The sequence below is a fragment of the Notothenia rossii genome (genome assembly GCF_949606895.1).
Source record: "Notothenia rossii genome assembly, chromosome: 8".
NCBI classification, from domain to species: Eukaryota; Metazoa; Chordata; class Actinopteri; order Perciformes; family Nototheniidae; genus Notothenia; species Notothenia rossii.
This window is the reverse complement of record NC_136906.1, coordinates 10,682,430-10,702,717: the sequence shown is the minus strand read 5'-3', so window position 1 is coordinate 10,702,717 and position 20,288 is coordinate 10,682,430. Positions and strand designations below refer to the sequence as shown.

General features: G+C 38.8%; 1 protein-coding gene across 1 annotated transcript in view; it reads left to right on the top strand.

The window, feature by feature from the left end:
- slc17a7a (solute carrier family 17 member 7a) overlaps window positions 1-20,137 on the top strand; it is a 28,069-nt gene extending 7,932 nt beyond the window's left edge. The window contains exons 2-13 of the mRNA XM_079643545.1: window positions 3,241-3,493; window positions 3,740-3,858; window positions 4,067-4,181; window positions 6,970-7,057; window positions 7,234-7,320; window positions 8,069-8,211; window positions 8,388-8,537; window positions 9,164-9,296; window positions 16,520-16,630; window positions 17,000-17,127; window positions 17,208-17,277; window positions 17,361-20,137. Coding sequence (XP_079499671.1) covers window positions 3,241-3,493; window positions 3,740-3,858; window positions 4,067-4,181; window positions 6,970-7,057; window positions 7,234-7,320; window positions 8,069-8,211; window positions 8,388-8,537; window positions 9,164-9,296; window positions 16,520-16,630; window positions 17,000-17,127; window positions 17,208-17,277; window positions 17,361-17,650 — 1,687 coding nt within the window. The 3' untranslated portion in view covers window positions 17,651-20,137. The remainder of the gene's footprint in view (window positions 1-3,240; window positions 3,494-3,739; window positions 3,859-4,066; window positions 4,182-6,969; window positions 7,058-7,233; window positions 7,321-8,068; window positions 8,212-8,387; window positions 8,538-9,163; window positions 9,297-16,519; window positions 16,631-16,999; window positions 17,128-17,207; window positions 17,278-17,360) is intronic.
- Window positions 20,138-20,288: the final 151 nt, after the last annotated feature.

Genomic DNA, 20,288 nt, shown 5'->3' with positions numbered 1-20,288 from the left:
GCATTCAAAAGGGTGGCACTACAGTATGTTTGATTCAATTGGAAAAACCTGCAGGAAGCAAATATAGTATTTAAGTGTAGCATATGTGTGTGTGTGTGTGTGTGTGTGTGTGTGTGTGTGTGTGTGTGTGTGTGTGTGTGTGTGTGTGTGTGTGTGTGTGTGTGTGTGTGTGTGTGTGTGTGTGTGTGTGTGTGTGTGTGTGTGTGTGTGTATGTGTGTGTGTGTGTGTGTGTGTGTGTGTGTGTGTGTGTGTGTGTGTGTGTGTGTGTGTGTGTGTGTGTGTATACTAGTTGGGGTGTGTTGTTGAGAGCATAGAGGTTATAATGCACAGATGGCCGCTCTCCTGACTTCTCTGTTTGACTCTTTTAGAAAAAAACGACAAAAATGATCAGCCTAAAATAACAGAAATTTATGATTTCTTCTTAAATAAACTGATTATAAAGTGTACTATTAAATAATAATTAAAAACTATAGGCTATTCAGAAAATCATTGAAAAAAAAAAAAAGAAACATTTAGATTTAAAAAAAAGGTTAAAGGTGGGGTAGGTAATTCACTTCAGTCAAAAATTATATTCCATGGAATGCTCTTAACATCCCGATAGCAATGAATACATTAAATGCTTTGACAATAAATACATGAAAAAACGTCATCTGTGGAAGCCTCAGATAATTGGATGGCTTACCTGCCTGTCAGCCTTCCATCTCGTGCACAAACTTATCTCGTGCCCTCATTGGTCATGTGCGCGTTTGTGTGTGTTGGAGGAGGGGCTCTGTAAGGAAGTCAGATTTTTTTTCGGCTGCGTACTTTCAAATTCTAGCGCATTCAAGCTGGTTTCTCCATTCTTACCTACCCTACTTTAAGACATACAAGAAATATAAGACAGAATGGATGTATTTTTTGGAAACCACACCTACAATATTACCTGAACTGTTTAGATTAATTTTGCAGATCTGTGAAATGTTCATCTAAAACAGGGGTTCCCAAACTTCTCAGCCCGCAAAAAAACCTCCAAAATAACGGTGCCGGAGACTGGCGAGCCCCTGGGGGGGTGGGGGGGGTGCTAGTGAATTAATTTCAGAAAAAAAAAAAAAAAAGTTTGAGAAACACTGCGCTAGTGGATTGTCAAAGAAAAAAATGTCTATGCAAACGTTATTATTAATAATAATTTTAAAAAAAAATATGTAAAGAAATATATTTTCCATTTTTATTTTGTAATCATCTCGCGAGACCCCGAGTGGGGGTCACGACCCCCACTTTGGGAACTCCTGATCTAAAAGACTCTTACACTACTGAACCGTCTGTAACGGTGTTAAACACACATCCCTACATATTGCACAGCACCAGTATGGCAGCAGGTCCGAGGCGTCCTGCTGGAGCGACACACGGGGAATGTGCAGTCGTGGCTAACTCTGCTCCTTGGATAGTGACAGCTGCTTCCACACACTGGGACGTGCTGAGTCAGACACGACCCCGACATAGTGCATGTTGCATGGAGGTGTGTGTGAGAGAAAGACATAGAAAGTAACCTAGGGGAAGAAGACAAATTCTATCCAATCCCTGCAGTGAAAAGATAAATGCACTCCTTGTCACAGCCTCATAATAACATGCCTACCCCACTAAATGAAACCAGTTTTCCCACATTTGATTAACATTTGTTAATTTCTCCTTGTTGAGAATCATGTTGTGTCTTAAAGATGTACATGAGAGATAAAGAGAAGCCTTGTCTTCCTTAATGTTTGCCGATGCCTTGCCACAATGTTTCGTACATTTTAAGACTGGCATACAAACACATTTCTTCTTGAAGCAAAGACTGAACTAGAAGTGTTCCCCGTTACTCGCAGGAAATCCTACTTTCAGCCATCGTTTCCGTGTTATGCAAGTTTTTGTCCCCAAGGGTGGTGTGCATCAGACTCTCACCGTGACCTCTCAATCTTTTTCATGAGTAATGTTTGTGTTTCAGGGAAATGCCAGACAACAATTTTAGCCCCCTAAAGTAATTGAGCTGCTGGGCAGATTGCTTTTAGTGGCACATTTTTAAAGAAAACTAATAAAAAAGAAGGTCGATAAGAGAGGGCAGACCTCTAAGGCCCTGCTGCCTAAAAACATTAACAAAAGTTAAATATAATTATTTTATGTGCCCTGTAATTTGAATTAACACCAAAATGTCATGCATTATCTCTTGGTCTATGCTTTAATTTTTCATGAACATTGGGCCAGTCATTTTTCCTTAATTCTGCTGACAGACTAAACATTAACTTGGCAGAATTAAAGGTGGGGTAGGTAAGTTTCAGAAACCGGCTCGAGTGCACTAAAATTTGAAAGTACACAGCCAAAAAGAATCCGCCCCTTCCTTCAGACTTCCTTACAGAGCACCTCCTCCGCGAGGGCAGGCTGCAGTAACGTTACATATCAGGCAAAGCTAAACACATCTAGGTTAGCAATACTACACAGCCAAAGCAACTCCGATATTGACTCTGGTTTGACTTCTCCTAGTTTCCACTTTCTTTTTGTTCTTAATTTGTTCCGTTACATTTTTTTCTTTTGCGACCAGTAGACGATGTTGAACCTAACTCTGCCATGGTGAAAGTGGCCGCCTGTTGCTGGCGAGTCATTGAAGTACTGCTGCAATGCACGCCCAATGACGGCACGCCCAATGAGGGCACGAGATACATTTGTGCGTGCACGAGATGGAAGGCTGACAGACAGGTCGGCAATCCAATCCGTTTAGCCGGCGTTTTTACAGTATTACGTGTTCCACAGATGACATTTTTTTATGGATTTTTTGTCAAAGCACTTCAGATATTCATTGCTATCGGGATGTTAAGAGCATTCCATGGAATATAACAAAAAGTGTATCTCGAGCCGGTTTTTGAAACTTACCTAGCCCACCTTTAATTATGTCTATAATATATTCTTGCAGTGTTGCACTGTCAGAGCAGATGATCCTAATAATATTATGTAAAAAAAATTATATCATACAGATGTATCAATTCAGTGTTTTCCTGTTGCACCATGTGTAACTTAGTGGGTCCATCACTTAAATCAAAATGTAAACAGAATAAACCCACGTGCATCGTTTCTCATGGCAGTAATCCTACATCTAATTGAAAAAGCCAATGTTGTGTGAGCTTTTACAAACGATTCCTCTAAAGCTTGATATATCTTTGGAAGCCTTTGGATCCACAGGCCAGCTTGTTTTCCTCCTTTCCTCCACGCTCATTCTCTGTGTCTCCCCTCAGGTTGATTGAGAAGCGGCAGCCCAATGGAGAAACCATTGAGTTATCAGCGGAGGGCCGTCCTGAGCTGGTGGAGGAGAAGGAGCTGCCGGTGGTGGACTGTACCTGCTGTGGCTTACCGAGGCGGTACATCATCGCCATCCTGTCTGGCCTCGGATTCTGCATCTCTTTCGGGATCCGGTGCAACCTGGGCGTTGCCATTGTTAGCATGGTGAATGACCACACTGTCTACAAAGGCAACAAAGAAGTGCTTGTGGTAAGTGTTGACAAGAAATAAAAGCGTTCGGATTTACTGCATCAGTCTGTCTCTGTCAAGTATGTTTGTAATATCTGTTTTTCTATGATCTGTTTAAATATTTCGCAGGGTGAACATACTGTATTTTGTACATTGGTGCCTTCTCTCCCACTTGACTTCCTCATTATGACACTTTTTTCATACCAAACAATTTACCTGTTGTCAAAATAATGCAAAAAAAAAAGCTATATTCCATCTTTTCTCTAGGCTGCACAGTTCAGCTGGGACCCTGAGACAGTCGGGATGATCCATGGCTCCTTCTTCTGGGGCTACATCGTCACACAGATCCCGGGGGGCTTTATATGTAGGAAATTTGCTGCCAACAGGTGAATGTCAAATATGTCACAGATAACCCACTGGTTAATTATCTTATGTCTGAATAAATACGATTGCTAACAAGTGGTTAAATGAGACTACTAAATGTCCTCACGCCGAACATGAGTAACCTCTATTTTAGCCGTGGTGATGTTAAGTCATGCGACCGTTATGTTGAATATTCAATCTGATGCAACTTCTTTGTTCTTTTGTTTTAAGAGTATTTGGTTTTGCCATAGTGGCAACATCAATCCTCAACATGCTGATTCCATCTGCTGCTCGCTGCCACTACAGCTGCGTCATACTGGTCAGGATATGCCAGGGCCTTGTTGAGGTACAGTATGAGCTTATGTGCATGTGTATTGGACGGTAAACTGCTAAAAATGACGGCCAAATACATATCCAAGCCATTGAGTCACATTTTTTATAAAAGTTTAGAGCAAGGTGTGTGCCCCGAGATCTGGAAGGAAGCCAAGGTTATCCCATTACCCAAGGATAAAAGAAAAACCTTTGCTGGTTCCAATAGTCGACCTATAAGTCTCCTCCCAGTGTTAAGTAAATTAACAGAAAAAATAGTATACACCCAAATTCAATACTACTTTTCAAGTAACAATCTGACAACAAACTACCGACATGCCTATAGAGATGGTCACTCTACAAGTACAGCACTTGCACAAATGACCGACGACTGGTTAAAGAGCATGGATGATAGGAGGCTTAGGAGCTGTCATGTTAGACTTTCGATGTAATCGATCACAGTCTGCTGCTGAACAAACTCAAAAGCTATTGCTTTGGTTCTGTTGCTATGTGTTGGATGGAGAGGTACCTGACTAGGAGAAGGCAGCGAGTCTTTTTCAATGGGAGCTTTTCTGAAAGTAAGGTGTTGCAGTGTGGGGTCCCACAGGGAAGTTCGCTTGGGCCTTTGTTATATTCATTATTCACAAATGACCTTCCTTTCGTATTAAATAAGTCCAGAGTAATAATGTATGTTGGTGATTCTACAATGTACAGTACAGCATCAACAGTAATTAGGTATGGTATTACTGCCTGGTATGGTAACTTGACAGTGCAGTCAAAGTCACAGATCGCTCGCCTGGTACAGACTGCTATGAAAATTATGGGGGTTAAAAAACACCCATCTCTCCAAAACATATACGATCAGTCCATTATCAGACAGGCAAACAAAATTGTGTCTGATCCCACCCACATACTCCACCCAGAATTCCAGCTCCTACCTTCTGGCAGAAGATTTAGGGTTCCCAAGAGCAGGCTGAACCGCTATAAGCACTCATTCCTACCTATGTCGATTAAGCTTCTGAACATTCACATGAAATGAAATATAGTCAAATGTAATGAAATGTACTTTTTAAATGTTGGCCATGAGGGTAGTGCAATAGGTCGCCATTGTCAGTATGTGCGTCTGTGTATTGTGTTTGTTCAAACGGTGTATGACTGATGATATGTGTATGTCTCTTAATGTCCACTATGTTTGTATATGTACATGTATGTGGAACTGTAGGACGGAGTCCAGAACAAATTTCCTTACGGGGACAATAAAGTATATCGTATCGTATCGTATCGTAACATGCAGTGAGTTAAACAACCTACTTAAAATATAGATTAAAGCCATAGCAGACTGGGTCAACAATAACAAACTGGTACTCAACATTGCAAAAACAAAAGCAATGGTGTTCGGATCCAGACATATGTTAAGCAGCAATCCTCAATTAAGCCTGACACTGGCTGGTCAGCCAGTGGAACAGGTAATCGAGACTAAGTTGCTTGGCATTGTTCTTGATTCTGGTTTAAAGTGGACAAAGCAAATTGACAGTATCATAACTAAAATGGGAAGGAGTATAGCTGTGACGAGAAAATGTACAAAGTATGTAACACCAACCACTTTGAAACAATTCATTCAGTCTCTGGTTTTGTCACATCTTAAGTACTGTCCGATCATATGGTCATCAGCAGCAAAAACACACATACAGAAATTACAAATAGCTCAAAACAAGGCTGCCAGACTAGCCCTCCTCTGTTCGAAGCGCACTCATATTGGAGTTATCACTTTTCTCAGAAATGTCTAATTTAGCAAAAAAAACACTGTATTGTTATAATCAAATAGTTTACACAAGAGACGAGCATGACCATAAGACTAGATAAGCTACATCAGGCCATCTACTGGCACCTAAACCCAGGACAAATCTTCGGAAATATTCTGTGACTTATGAAGCTATAATGGAATGGAACTCATTGCCAAACTACCTCGCTGAAATAGAGCCTCTTTCAAGAAGAGATTGAAGGGCCATCTACTAAGGACCATGTACCCTTGTGAACTGTGAACCCTCATTTAATTGTATCTCATGCTTTGTACAGGTGGGTGTCTTGTGCACTCACCCTTGGCTGACTTTGATATTGATTGATACATTTTATTTTTATTTTATTTCAAACAAGTAAAATAAATAATTACAAAACAAAAAAAATGTTGCAGTGCATAGTCATGTAAGAGAAATCAAAACAAAAATGACATTTACAACAACAACAACAACAACAACAACAACAACAACAACAACAACAACAACAACAGCATTAGCGACATAAACAGTCCCACATCTAGTGTTAGAAAAGGAGTGAGAAGAAGTATCATTTATTTAATCTCACCCCCTTGTCCCTAAATGATTTATTTATAATCTATAATCTGCAATAATTAATCGTTATTATTAATTATTATTGTTATTATTATTATTAATCTGCTTTACCTGTTGATTGACATATATACATATATACATATGTACATACACACATACATACATACACATACACATATATACATATACACACCTATACCTCGAGAAAATAATTTCTCTGTATTTCCTCTTGAACTGGTAAATGTGGATGAGATTGTTGATGATGTTGTTTATGTTGTTAATGATGTCAGGACTTATGTCTTGAATGTTGTTGTATTGTTGTATTGTTTTAAGTGTCTGACCCCAGGAAGAGTAGCTTTTGTCAAGAGCAAAAGCTAATGGGGACCCTAAATAAACATAAACGTACTAACTTCTTCGTTAGACTACTCCACCATGCATAAGTGATTCTCTGACTGTATTGTGTATTGTGTCCTTCAGGGTGTATCATATCCAGCCTGCCACGGGATCTGGGCCAAGTGGGCGCCTCCTCTTGAGAGAAGTCGATTAGCAACAACAGCCTTCTGTGGTAAAGTTTCTAGTCTAATGATATATTTCCCCTAAAAATTCAATATCTTTGAAATATCTGTAAATGCGGATTTCTATGACCACTGAATATCAATAAAGTAAGCATTTCAAGCACTGAAATTGTTATATTATTAAATGAGTAATATGTTGCTTTTCTTTATATGTGATGCCTTTCAGGATCCTATGCAGGGGCGGTGGTGGCAATGCCTTTAGCCGGGATACTGGTTCAATACACCGGGTGGTCTTCAGTATTCTATGTCTATGGTTAGTATCCTTGTATATTTATACATGTGTGCCAGCTGCAGCACTATCAGCTGAGCAAAATATGAATGCAAACCCAAGCAATCTTCATTTCAAATGGAAATATTTCCTATTGGTGTGTTTCCAAAGCTGAAATTAAAGAATGGCTGAGCTTTAATATAAATTAAATGATTTAACTTTCTACATCAAGTATTTGAAATTCAAATCTTAGCACAACATCCTACTGATTCTGAGTTTCAGAGAGCCAGTGAATGTGTATGCTCAGGTTAATATGTAGAGCTTTTACGTCTGCGTTTGTTCTGATTACATTGCTTATAATCAAAAACCAGTAAGTTGACAACTTTGCTATCATACCTTAACATCAAGCAAGTGCAACAACACAAGACAAAGCCAGCTAGTTAATGTCACTAAACCAGATGCCAACTCAAGTCCAGGCAGCAAAGCTAACTGAGCTAACAGAGCTAGCTGACAGAAGCTACTGTTAGCGTCACTTTAGCAACAAGTGAAGCTTTCTGTCAGGAAACTCAGTAAATCCCACATGGTTGAGGAAGATCAGCTTGAGGACATGACAGGGACAACCATAACAAATATCCTCATATAATATCATCCAAAGTTACAAAGTGCAACAAAATGGGTTCAAGGCGCAGTGTTCTCCCTTTCTCTGTATCACTTATCTACCCTTTAGCTTCCTAGCTTTTTATCCTCTGTACCCATGTTGGTTTCTTTTGCTTTCTCTCACGTCCTCTCCCAGGCTGTTTTGGGATATGCTGGTATTTGTTCTGGGTTCTGGTGTCGTATGAGAGTCCTGCAGCCCATCCCACCATCACAACAGAGGAGAGGAAATACATTGAAGATGCAATCGGAGAGTCTGGATCATTCCTTAATCCTCTGCATGTATGGCTCTTTAAAATGTTTACCATTAATGTACCATTGAAAGTCTCTTAGTCCTGCATATTTACACACATACACACTCTCTATATAATATTTACCTTGACTCTATTGTTCTTGAACCATCTTAGTCAAAAGTTAAACATTGCATCCCAGTAATATCTTATTCCTTTTTCTGGCAGAAATTTAAAACCCCATGGAAAGCCTTCTTCACCTCCATGCCAGTCTACGCTATTATTGTGGCCAACTTCTGCAGGAGCTGGACCTTCTACCTGCTACTCATCAGCCAGCCCGCCTACTTTGAGGAAGTCTTTGGCTTTGAGATCAGCAAGGTGAGACTATATCATCCATAAACCTATAAAATACTTTCTTTACAGAAGTAGTTTTTGTTCTATATTTTGCTTTCAAACACGTTTTATAAACACAATTGGAATATACCCAAAGCAACTGTCAATCGAGGGTTTATGTGTTAAGGCTTTGCTCAAAGGCACTGGAGGGAAATGTTGGTATATTTCAACCTGATCATGTTTGGCCTATGGGTCATAATAACCTTGAACTAATCATCTCAAGTATTTCAACAGATTTATATAGAAAATTAAAGTCTGGGGGATGGCATAACAATGCTAGTGGTGTCTTTAAGTGTATTTTGCTTTAATTTGACAGCAAACAGTGTAGAGGCGATAGGAAAGGCTGGGAGATAAGGGTGACTGTTCGACTGCATAATTATGTATTATGTCATAATTTACAATTATTAAGCTCATTTCAAAGGTGCCCCAATCCGCATAAAACTATTATCCAGTTCCATTTGCTATGAAAAATATGCTTAATCCAGTTATCTTAAATGGGAGATGTTCAATCTATTTTAATCTTCAACCCCCTTTGTTTATGATAATGTATAAAAAAACACTATTCCTGTCACAATGCTCTCACACTTTCTCTCTACCCTTTCCTCTCTCAGGTGGGCATGGTGTCAGCTTTGCCCCATCTGGTGATGACAATCATCGTGCCTATTGGAGGCCAGTTGGCGGACTACCTGAGAACCCACAACCTGATGACCACCACCAACGTCAGGAAGCTCATGAACTGTGGAGGTGAGAGTAAAACAGGAACGGGAAAGGGTGATAGTTGTTAAGAACGGGGGAAATAAATATCAAGACAACCCAAAAGCAGTAACTGAATTACACACGAAACAAATAATGTATAAATGATGATGTAATTTCACATTTGCTAAAGTGAAAGCAATATAAAGAAAATAAGAGACTAAAGTAAGCAGCATATGAGATTAGTTCAATCAACATCCTTCTGTTTGATGACATTAAATTATTGCATTATATAGATTTGTATTGATTGGCATAAGTCTCCTAAAATGTAAGGACCCAACATTTAGAAAACATTGTGAGACCTTTTACACAGCAACTGTGCAGCTCTGGCAGTACTAGAATCATATCAATAATTTAGCTCATCCTAAAGGTTGTATCAGTGTTTCAAGTGTATAAGCACATGTATAATGTGTGTCCATGGTTAATCTCACCTACTACTGGAACCATCAGGATAATATATTTGTTTGCTAATTTATGAATTAATGCTCAAGGACCTCACCATGCTTGTGGTTGTTCCTAAAAAAAATTATTCACTGTTTTATACTTTTTCTTGCTCTTTTTCCTTAGCGCTCTTTAACTACCGGTAATGGTCACAACTTTTAAGCCCCAAGGTCCCCGCCGGCGGGTACTTTACTTTTTATTTTCACGACACTGTGTCTCAAGGGATCTTAATATTTAAGAACCTATTAATGTGTTATACCAGATTAACGGAAATAATCTCAGCTAACTGACGATATAAACCATTTTTACCAAAACAAAACACAAGTCTCATAAGAAGCATCTAAATGACCCCTTAGCGAAAAGTGCTAACGGACATTGGCACAGAACTCAAGATAAAAGTACCCTTATTACTTATCGTAGCTGCACATATAAGATATCCGATTAAAGCTGAGGTTCCACAGATTATTTAGGTATATAGTATCATCACTGAGTGATCCGAACACGCGACAGGGGAAGCAAAGACAGACATCACAACACGTACCTTTAAGTAGCTTCTAGGGAGATCGTCTCACCGCCGACATACCTATATACGCATGCGCGGAAGTAGTGTGTGAATTTTGAAAGCGTGTAGCTCCCGTCTCAAACTTTTTGAAAAAATCTGGTTATGAACGGATGATCAAGTTGTTCAGTCAAAGTCCACAGGAGAGTATAATGTGGGGAATGTAATGCCGTCGAAGAAATCAAGAAGAAAGGCTAAAGTGGCGTTAAATGAGAGCAGCGATCTGTCTGGAGTGGATGAAACACAAACAGCTGATGAGAGCGCCATGGACAGCGGGTCCTCACAGGTGAGCCACTCGGAGCTGTCGGCACTAATACGCTCCATAATGAGAGAGGAGATAGGGGCTGCTTTTGAGAGATTCCAGCCGCAGCTTGATACTTTAAAGGGAGAACTCGACTCATGTTGTCAGAGGATCGGTGATATGGAGGTGGGACTGACTGATGTGGATTCTAAGGTTGCTATACTCGAAACTGCAAACCAAAATCTAATGAAGGAAAACAAAGACATTAAAGACAAAATGGAGAGGATGGAGATTCAAACCAGAAAATGTAATCTACGTGTCTTTGGACTGAGAAGGGATATAGAGAAGAGCGATCCCATTGCCTTTATGACAAACCTTTTAAAGGAGGTATTCGGAAATGCGCTCTCGTGTGAGCCGGCAGTAGAGATTGCCTACAGGATTGGCCAGGGGACTGATTTGAGACCCAGACCTATGATCGTCATAATGCAGAGATATCAAGCAAAGGAAGCTATCTTGAAGTTGGCAAGAAGCAAGGGAGAGATCATGTTCCGAGACATGCGACTGAAGATATTTCCTGATATCACTGCGGATATTGCCAGGAGGAGAGCCCTATTCAATGAACTCAGGATGAAGCTGCGTAAGGCTGAGGTGAGGCATGGACTACTGTTCCCCGCAACACTTATTGTAACCTTCAATGGACAGACAAAACTGTATCGGGACTGTAGTGAAGCTGAACATTTCTATAAAACAGTGATAAGCCCGAGTTCAACTAAGATCTGAAATGAAGGTGGGAAAGGACTGATGGACATGACGTATCAGATGGTATGGTTATGCATATTAGGAGATGAAATTAATTATATTATGCAAAGGGAATTGCTGCAGTTGTGGTGAATTGTGTATTTGATTGTTTTCTTTTAGGCCAATATCCACTGGCCTATGAGTGATCTACTTTTTATTCAAAATTATTTACTTATCAACTGTGATTATGAGTTTATTGTGATTATTATAGCCCATTAGGAGATGAAATTAATTATATTATACAAAGGGAATTGCTGCAGGTTTGATGAATTGTGTTTTTGATTGTTCTCTTAGACCAATATCCATTGGTCTATGAGTGATCTACTTTTTATTTAAAATGATTTACTTCATCAACTGTGATTATGAGTTTATTGTGATTATTATAGCCCATTAGGAGTTGAAATTAATTATATTATACAAAGGGAATTGCTGCAGGTTTGATGAATTGTGTTTTTGATTGTTCTCTTAGACCAATATCCTCTGGTCTATGAGTTATCTACTATTTTATTTTAAATTAGTTATTTCATCAACTGCGATTATGAGTTTATTGCTATTATTGGGCTATATAAGGTGTTTGTTTTTTTGTTTAAAGATGTTGAATAGAGACCAATTCTTACTGGTCTCTGGGGTTGTTCATTCCTCCTAAAATGTCATTTTGATTTATTCATTTTTTTGATTTATTGATTCATAAATAAGATCGTGTGTAATAGACATTACCATGAATGTATCTAACACATTGACAACGATCTAAAATGTTTGGGAGCTACATGCTGCTCGTATAGGTGATTGAGTGAGTGAGTATGCACAGGGATAGTAATCCTTTATGTGCAGTTAGGTGGTGGGTTGTATGTGTGGTTTTAGTTGTGTTACATGTGTGTTTTGGTTCAGCTCTCAATTTAAAAAGTAGTGAAAGAGAAACACATTTTAAATTGCCATCTTAATGTCAAATAAGTTACCAAAGAAAGGGTTTAAATTGGCTCATATCAATATTTGTAGTTTAAGGAATAAAGTTACTGAGATAGAGGAAATACTATCATCGGGTATTCATTGTTTAGCTATATCAGAAACTCACTTAGATGACACATTTAATGACGCAGCAGTTGACATTCAGGGATATAGTATATTTAGAAAAGACAGGAATGCACATGGAGGTGGGGTGGCAGTGTATATTCAAAAGCAAATACCAGCTAAAGTGAGATACGATTTAATGGCTCCTGATATTGAAGTACTTTGGTTGCAAATTCATTTACCACACTTAAGACCTTTGTTGGTGGGATGCTGTTACAGACCTCCTAATGCTAACCTTGCTTATTTAGAAACAGTATGTCAAATGTTAGATAAAGTTTGTGATCTTGATAGAGAGATTTATTTTACAGGTGATTTAAACATAGACTGGAATATGTCGCACTGTGCCCTAAAAAATAAGTTGCTGACAATTACTAACACATGTAACTTAGTACAAATGGTGACTAAACCTACTAGGATAATCAGAAAGAAAGATGGATCAAATAGTGCAACTTGTATTGATCATATATTTACTAATTTCAGCCATTTATGTTCACAAGCAATTTCAATCCCGGTAGGGTGCACTGATCATAATCTAATCATCATTGTGAGAAAGACAAAGGTGCCAAAACCAGGACCAAAAGTAATAGTTAGAAGATCAATGAAATATTTTTGTGAAGAGTCATTTATAAAGGATGTTCAAAAGATATGTTGGAAACAAGTTCTTGAGAAACTAAACCCAGATGATGCTCTTGATGGCTTTAATTTCTTATTCAAGCAAGTGATTGATAAACATGCACCACTTAGAAAGCAGACTGTAAGGAACCTTAGAACGCCCTGGTTAGATGATGAGCTAAGAGAACTAATGAAACAAAGAGATGATGCAAAACTTGTAGCTATCTCATCAAGTTATGAGTCAGACGGGCACATTTATAGAAAATTGAGGAATTATGTTACAGCATTAAATAAAAAGAAAAAACGAGTGTATTATGGAAATAAAATTAAAGCTATTAATGATGATAAGAAGAAGATGTGGGATTTAGTCAATGGCATGATGGGCCGTAAGCCCAAATCCACCTCAACATATCTTGAAGTGAAAGGGAAATTTTTGACTAAACCGGTACAAATTGCTAATTATTTAAATGATTATTTTCTTGATAAAGTGGATACTTTGAGGAGAGATATGAAGCAACCTATTAACAGGAACTCCACTTTTCTAATAAATGATTTAATCATGGAAAATAAGAATTGTAAATTTAAAATAGAGAAAGTGTCAATTGCAGATGTTGAATGTCTACTAGGTAAATGTAATGATAAACCACCGGGTGTTGATAATCTAGATGGTAAATTTCTTAGATATGTTGCTAATTTGGTTGCGGAGCCTATCTGCCATATCATCAATGTAAGTATTGAAAAGTGTATTTGCCCACAGGCATGGAAAATAGCAAAAATTATTCCACTTGCAAAAAATCCAGCTGGATCATTTTCTGGAACAAATAGTCGCCCAATAAGTTTATTACCAGCGTTAGGAAAGATAATGGAGAGAATAATGTTTAATCAAATACAGAAATACTTTGAAGGTAACAATCTTAATACTGCTTATCAACATGCCTACAGACCGGGCCATTCCACATGCACTGCTTTAACACAAATGACCGATGACTGGAAGGTGGAGGTAGATAATAGGAAGTTAGTGGGAACGGTACTACTTGATTTTAGTTCTGCCTTTGATGTCATCGATCATCCATTGTTGTTGAACAAGCTAGAGCAATATGGTTTTCATCTGAATGCACTGAGGTGGATAGAAAGTTATTTGACCAATCGATGTCAAACTGTTTTTTTCAATGGAAGTCTGTCAACTATTAAGAAAGTCAGTTGTGGAGTTCCTCAGGGGAGTTGTTTGGGACCACTTTTATTTTCTATTTTCACAAATGATCTACCATTGGTCTTACAGGAATCCAAAATTGTTATGTATGCAGATGACTCGACAATATATGGAGCAGGTTCATCTACAAGGGAGCTGAGTCACTGTATAAATAAGGATCTACAAATGATTTCAGAGTGGGTAATAAATAATAAGTTGGTACTTAATGCAGGAAAAACTAAATCTTTAATAATTGGGTCAAATCATCAGTTAAAATGTGAACCTAAATTGCAGTTACATTTAAACCATATTGACATTAAACAAGTCAAGGAAACTAAGTTGTTAGGGATAACTCTAGATCAAACACTGTCTTGGTCTAAACAAATTGATAATGTTGTGTGTAAAATGGGAAGGGGTGTGTCACTCGTTAAAAGAATTGTAAAACATTTGCCAATAGATGTCAGGAGACAAGTCTTGGATGCTTTGGTGCTATCACAGCTTGATTACTGTTTTGTTGTTTGGTCTAGTGCTTCAGAAAACGATTTAAATAAACTACAAGTAGCACAGAATAAGGCAGCACGATGTGTTCTGCAGTGCTCCTACAGAACCAGAGTGACTGAAATGCTGGAGACACTGAAATGGATGAGTGTTAGACAGAGGTCCATTTATTCTCTGTTAAATTTTGTAAAGAATATTACAGTGACACACTTACCACATATATTGTCACAAAAGTTCATAGCACAGTACTCTACACATAACTATCAAACCAGACATGCAATAGAAAAAAGGTTCATTTTACCCAAATCAAGATCAAATATCAGACAGAAAACAGTACTATACAGAGCAATGGTCAGCTGGAATTCGTTACCGGTCCATATCATTCAAGACAACTCAAACATACATTTCAAACATTTGCTAAAACAATATCTGAGAACTACAAATTAAATTTGAACTGTACTTGTGGGTCAATTAGTAATTAGTAATTAGTATTATCATGTAAATTATATTGTTGGTAAAATTTTGTTTAGGTTTTGACTTGATGATGGCTAAAATGTGATGACTATTTTTTTCTGTTTTGTTTTTGCTTTCACTTCCTTACCATGCACTTTTCATGAAATGATGAGTTGTTCCGTTCTGGTTTGTATTATGTATGTTTTGTGTGGGTGAGGACCCCAGGAAGAATAGCCAATGCTCATGCTAGTGCTAATGGGGACCCTAATAAAAACTAAAAAACCGTAGCTGTTAATCTGATCAAAAGACGTCTTCAATGGCATTAAAACGAGAAAAAACGCGGCTGAATCGGTTAATCCATAGGTTGATAATGTGTCTGTGTAATAATATTTTTCATTTATAATCCATAATTCTATTTTTATGTAAAAATCGGAGAGCAAAAATTAGCTGCTAATGGTAGCCACCAGAGTTATCGCAGCTTCCGGTCTTGGCTATGCTCCTGTATAACACACACACATGACCAAATAAGGACTATGTGGCAGTTCCCCTCGATTCCATTGGCTCTGACGGTTAGAAAGATATGTCACATGTCAAAATCCAGCAAGGGGGGCCAGAGATATGGAAAATCCACCCAAATGGCCCGAGAAGAGGTTTTTTTTTGCTAAATTTGTCTAAAAAGGTCAAATATCACTTGTTTTGCATCAATCTTGATACAGGCTACTTATTATATGTTGTACTTTGGATTTCTAAAGCTTTTATTCTACTAACCCATCATCCAAGGTTAGTTTTCACTATAAGTACAAAATATTTTTTGGACGGACACTATAATTTACAGTTTTTTACCATGTTCAATCTGAATTTTCTTTTCTATAAAAAACATCTATATTGATTCTGACTTTTTCTACATCCAACTCACAGGTTTATCATTACTTTGAGAAAAAAGATTATTAATTTAACCCTTTTAGAAGGGAAGATATGGTCATTTGTTCTGGGAATGTCATTTTCGAGCCTGAAACCTGAAAAACAGGCTCGGGGTTTATCAGGTTAATAAAAGCCATCTTTGTCTATTGGCAAGGCAAAACTAAATAGTTGTAGACCAAATGTTGGCCTTTGTCGTGGCGAAAAAATTGCATTCCGAACCCGATATGTTATTAACAACAATAGAGTACATTCAAAAAACATAGTAGTCACAACACCAGATAAAAAAATACCAACATGTGTTATTTTCACTGCCGTCTCAACTGAAAGAGAGCCGGGAGGGAAAACTGAGTGAGATTCAATCATTCTTTGTTGGGGAGGAGACACACCTGGTGGAGATCTGCCCTTTACACTTTTTTTGTGTTTCCATGTTTCAGGTTTTGGGATGGAGGCCACCCTCCTGCTGGTTGTGGGATTTTCTCACACAAAAGCTGTTGCCATTTCATTCTTGGTCCTCGCTGTGGGTTTCAGTGGATTTGCTATCTCAGGTGAGAGATGTTATAAACAAGTTTGCTGTCCACCAGCCTAAAAATAGTCCTGGCATATACTGTAAACCCTGTAAAAAAAAAATCACCAAACAACATCATTTTTAAAATTCGCAAACACCAGGGTTGCTATTAGCCCTTTTTTACAGTCTTTATGCTAAGCTAAGCTGCAGCTTTTAGCAACATGTTCACTGTACAGAGTGGTACTGACCTCTCAACTTTCAGCAAGGAACCAAATAAGTGTGTTTCAAAACATGTCAAGACGATTAAAACGGCAACTGTTATTTTGAGTTGTCACTACATGGACACCATGTGACTGCTTCACTAACATTGTAAGAAATGTATAATATGCTGTTTTGTTCTTTAACCCAGGGTTTAATGTCAATCACTTGGACATCGCCCCTCGATACGCCAGCATACTGATGGGCATCTCAAACGGGGTGGGCACATTATCTGGCATGGTGTGTCCTCTCATTGTGGGAGCCATGACTAAACACAAGGTAAAAAACAATTACTTATATCAACTTTGAAATGCTGTGACGAAAGAATTCTCACCCATATTCCATGCCTTTCTTTTCAGACACGTGACGAGTGGAAGTATGTCTTCCTTATAGCTTCTCTCGTACATTATGGAGGAGTGATTTTCTATGGTATGACTTGACTCTGAATAAAGTGTTTGGTTAGTTACGTGCAGGAGACCTCAGTCTAAACCTATTGTATTTTTCCCCACTAGGACTCTTTGCATCAGGGGAGAAGCAGCCATGGGCAGACATAGAAGACACCAGTGAGGAAAAGTGTGGTATTATCGATGAGGACGAACTGGCCAATGAAACAGAGGATCTCTACCGGGGAGGCGGGCAGTACGGGGCCATGAGCCAACCAGTCGCTGGTTCCAATGGAGGAAGAGGAGGAGGAGGAGCCGGAGGAGGAGCCGGAGGAGGAGACGGAGGAGGAGCCGGAGCCGGGTCGGGATGGGTGTCGGACTGGGATAAGTCTGAGGAGTATGTGCAGAAGCCTGGATAGAACTCTTACATGTACGGTGGAGAAGAGGAGAGGGAGCTGACATAGAAGATCCACACGATACACGTTTAAAAAGAAAAGAGGAAGATGTTTTTTTGGAAAGGGATTGTCAGAGAGTCACTGCTATACTGAATGGACCTGCTGTGTGCTTTTGTTAAATATTTACAACTGCACATATCAAAAGTACGCATTTGATTTATTCCAGTGTGTGTGTGTGTGTGTGTGTGTGTGTGTGTGTGTGTGTGTGTGTGTGTGTGTGTGTGTGTGTGTGTGTGTGTGTGTGTGTGTGTGTGTGTGTGTGTGCGTGTGCGTGTGCGTGTGTGTAGATGCATGCAGGTGTTAGAGAGGTTAATGTACACAAACACATACGGTATTCATTAGTGAAAACTGGACTCATATATCCCAGACTTCCTTTCTGTTCCTGAGCTCATTGTGATTGGTCAGGAGCTCTGTTTCCACAACATCACTGACAAGATTCAGTGTGTGTGTTAGTGTGTGTGGCTTGGTTTTTGAGTGTACAGCAACTCTCTCAAGCCACTGGCATTGTAGTGTATTTAAATGTGTATGTCACACAGTTACCTTTTTTCGCTGGGAAAGCACCTTAGTTTTTCAACTTTTGAGCTAACAACATTGTCCGACGTACTGAATACAACATTAGATGACACTCCAGTACAATACTCACACTTTTCAGTAGTCTCTATAATTCCCAAGGCTCTCAGCCTTAATAGACAACATACTGAGCATATGATTAAAAAAAATCAATCCAAAAACTAAAAGCTAATGTGTTTTTAAGAGTGAGGCCCCTTGTGGACAATCTTGTCCAGATGCTGGTGATGCATTATGATATTATGTTCCATAGCATGCATTATTTAAGTGCATGCATGTGGTGAATACTTTCAAACTATTCAATCAAAGAGGAAAAGGGTGCTTAGGTTTTGTATCAGTCTGTGTTTGTTTGTGTAAAGCTGTAAAGCTTCTGTTACAACAGCCTTCCCTTTATGCGTGTGTGCATTTGAATGTGCAAAGGTGTGTGTTTGAGCTTGCATGTAGCATCTAGCTGAATCTCACCTGGGTCTGACCCATCTAGGTCACGGCCAGCCAGGCTTATGGGTCACAACACATGAGTGATCATCTGACATTAGTGACTTTCCGTTTTGGTGTGTGTGCGCTCCCATTAGAGAGGTGGCCCAGGATGACAAGTAGAGTGTGATAGTTGCCTAACTCTTACACTGCATTACCAGCGAGGAACAAAATGTACTATTACCTGGCATCACAGCATGTGCTGCCTCTGTTTCTGCCTTTTTCTGCGTCTCTGTGGCTGCCTCTCCCCCCTGTATTTAACACTTTGTCTGCTCCTCTCAGTCAGTGTTTCCACTTCTTTAATTCCTACATTTGAGCCATGTTTGATTTGGTGGGTCAGAGCTTTTTTAATTGTCAATGTGTCTGCGTTTGTGTATGTGTGTGTTATTGTGTTGGATGCAGGTGCTGAAACATTGTGCGGTGAGCATGTTTTAATGAGCATAGAAGTGCATTGCCCCGCCATCCCTCTTTTCCTTTTACACACACACAATAGCACTCACACGTACAACCATACATACACACAGATTGCTATTTTCAATGTGTGCCGAGAGAGTGGTCGCACACTATTTGATATTAACATGGCTCTAGGTATGGAGCCTCATGGAAACAGATTAGGAAGTATTAAGTTATCAGAGGGTGTGTTGAGGTTTGCTATCACACCCATCCATAAAAGCAGCACCTTCTCCATCTTGACGCACTGACTGCTGGGTAATGGAGTGAAGTATTTATTTTGAGAGGACGCTTACATGCTCAGGAGAATAAATGTGGCACTGTACCAGCTGCACAGCACAACAAACATTAAAGTACATGTGAATGCACATACACAAATACACACACACTCATGCAATAAAAATGCTGCCCTCTGCGTGCTCACAGTGTTTTATTTTAATTTGAAAAGTAAAATTGCAGACAGCTCTTTTAAATCAAGAATCGTATTCATAACTTATGGAGTTTGTTGTTTCAGCTCTATTTTGTCTAAAAACGTTTGAATGTTGTAAAGAATTCAAATAAGGGTTTAATGGTCAAATAAGTTGGTACGTCAATAAATAAAAAATGTTGTTTTGAGTGAAATGTCTAAAAAGACATGAATGGCTATTCCTGTGAAGAACTTCATTTGTAAGTGTTGTATTGGTGTTTTTAATCAAGTTTGTCTTTGGCTGTTCCAATGTTGTCATCCTCCTTGATGAAATGTGTGGTAGGAGTCAGTGTTGAAAATAAAAAAAGGAATTGATCATGTTTAAACATGCCAACATGTGGAGAATATTCTATGTATAAAGATGTATATGTCAGATTACCTTGTGTATAATTAAATGTAAGCAATTTATTTAATGATGTCACTACTTCGGCACAGTCATGTCATCAGGAATATCAGCATGATGACGCATTAAATTTGTGTTTTATACATCATGAGCGCAATGTCAGTTCTCTGTCTTTCTCTGTGTTTCTCTCGAGACAGATGGATGCAGGATTATCTCCGTGATTTTAGGCAAAGATTAGATGGGAGAGCAGATGCACTCAGTGGGAGAGTGAGGGAGAAACATGGACGTCACAGACACCGGAA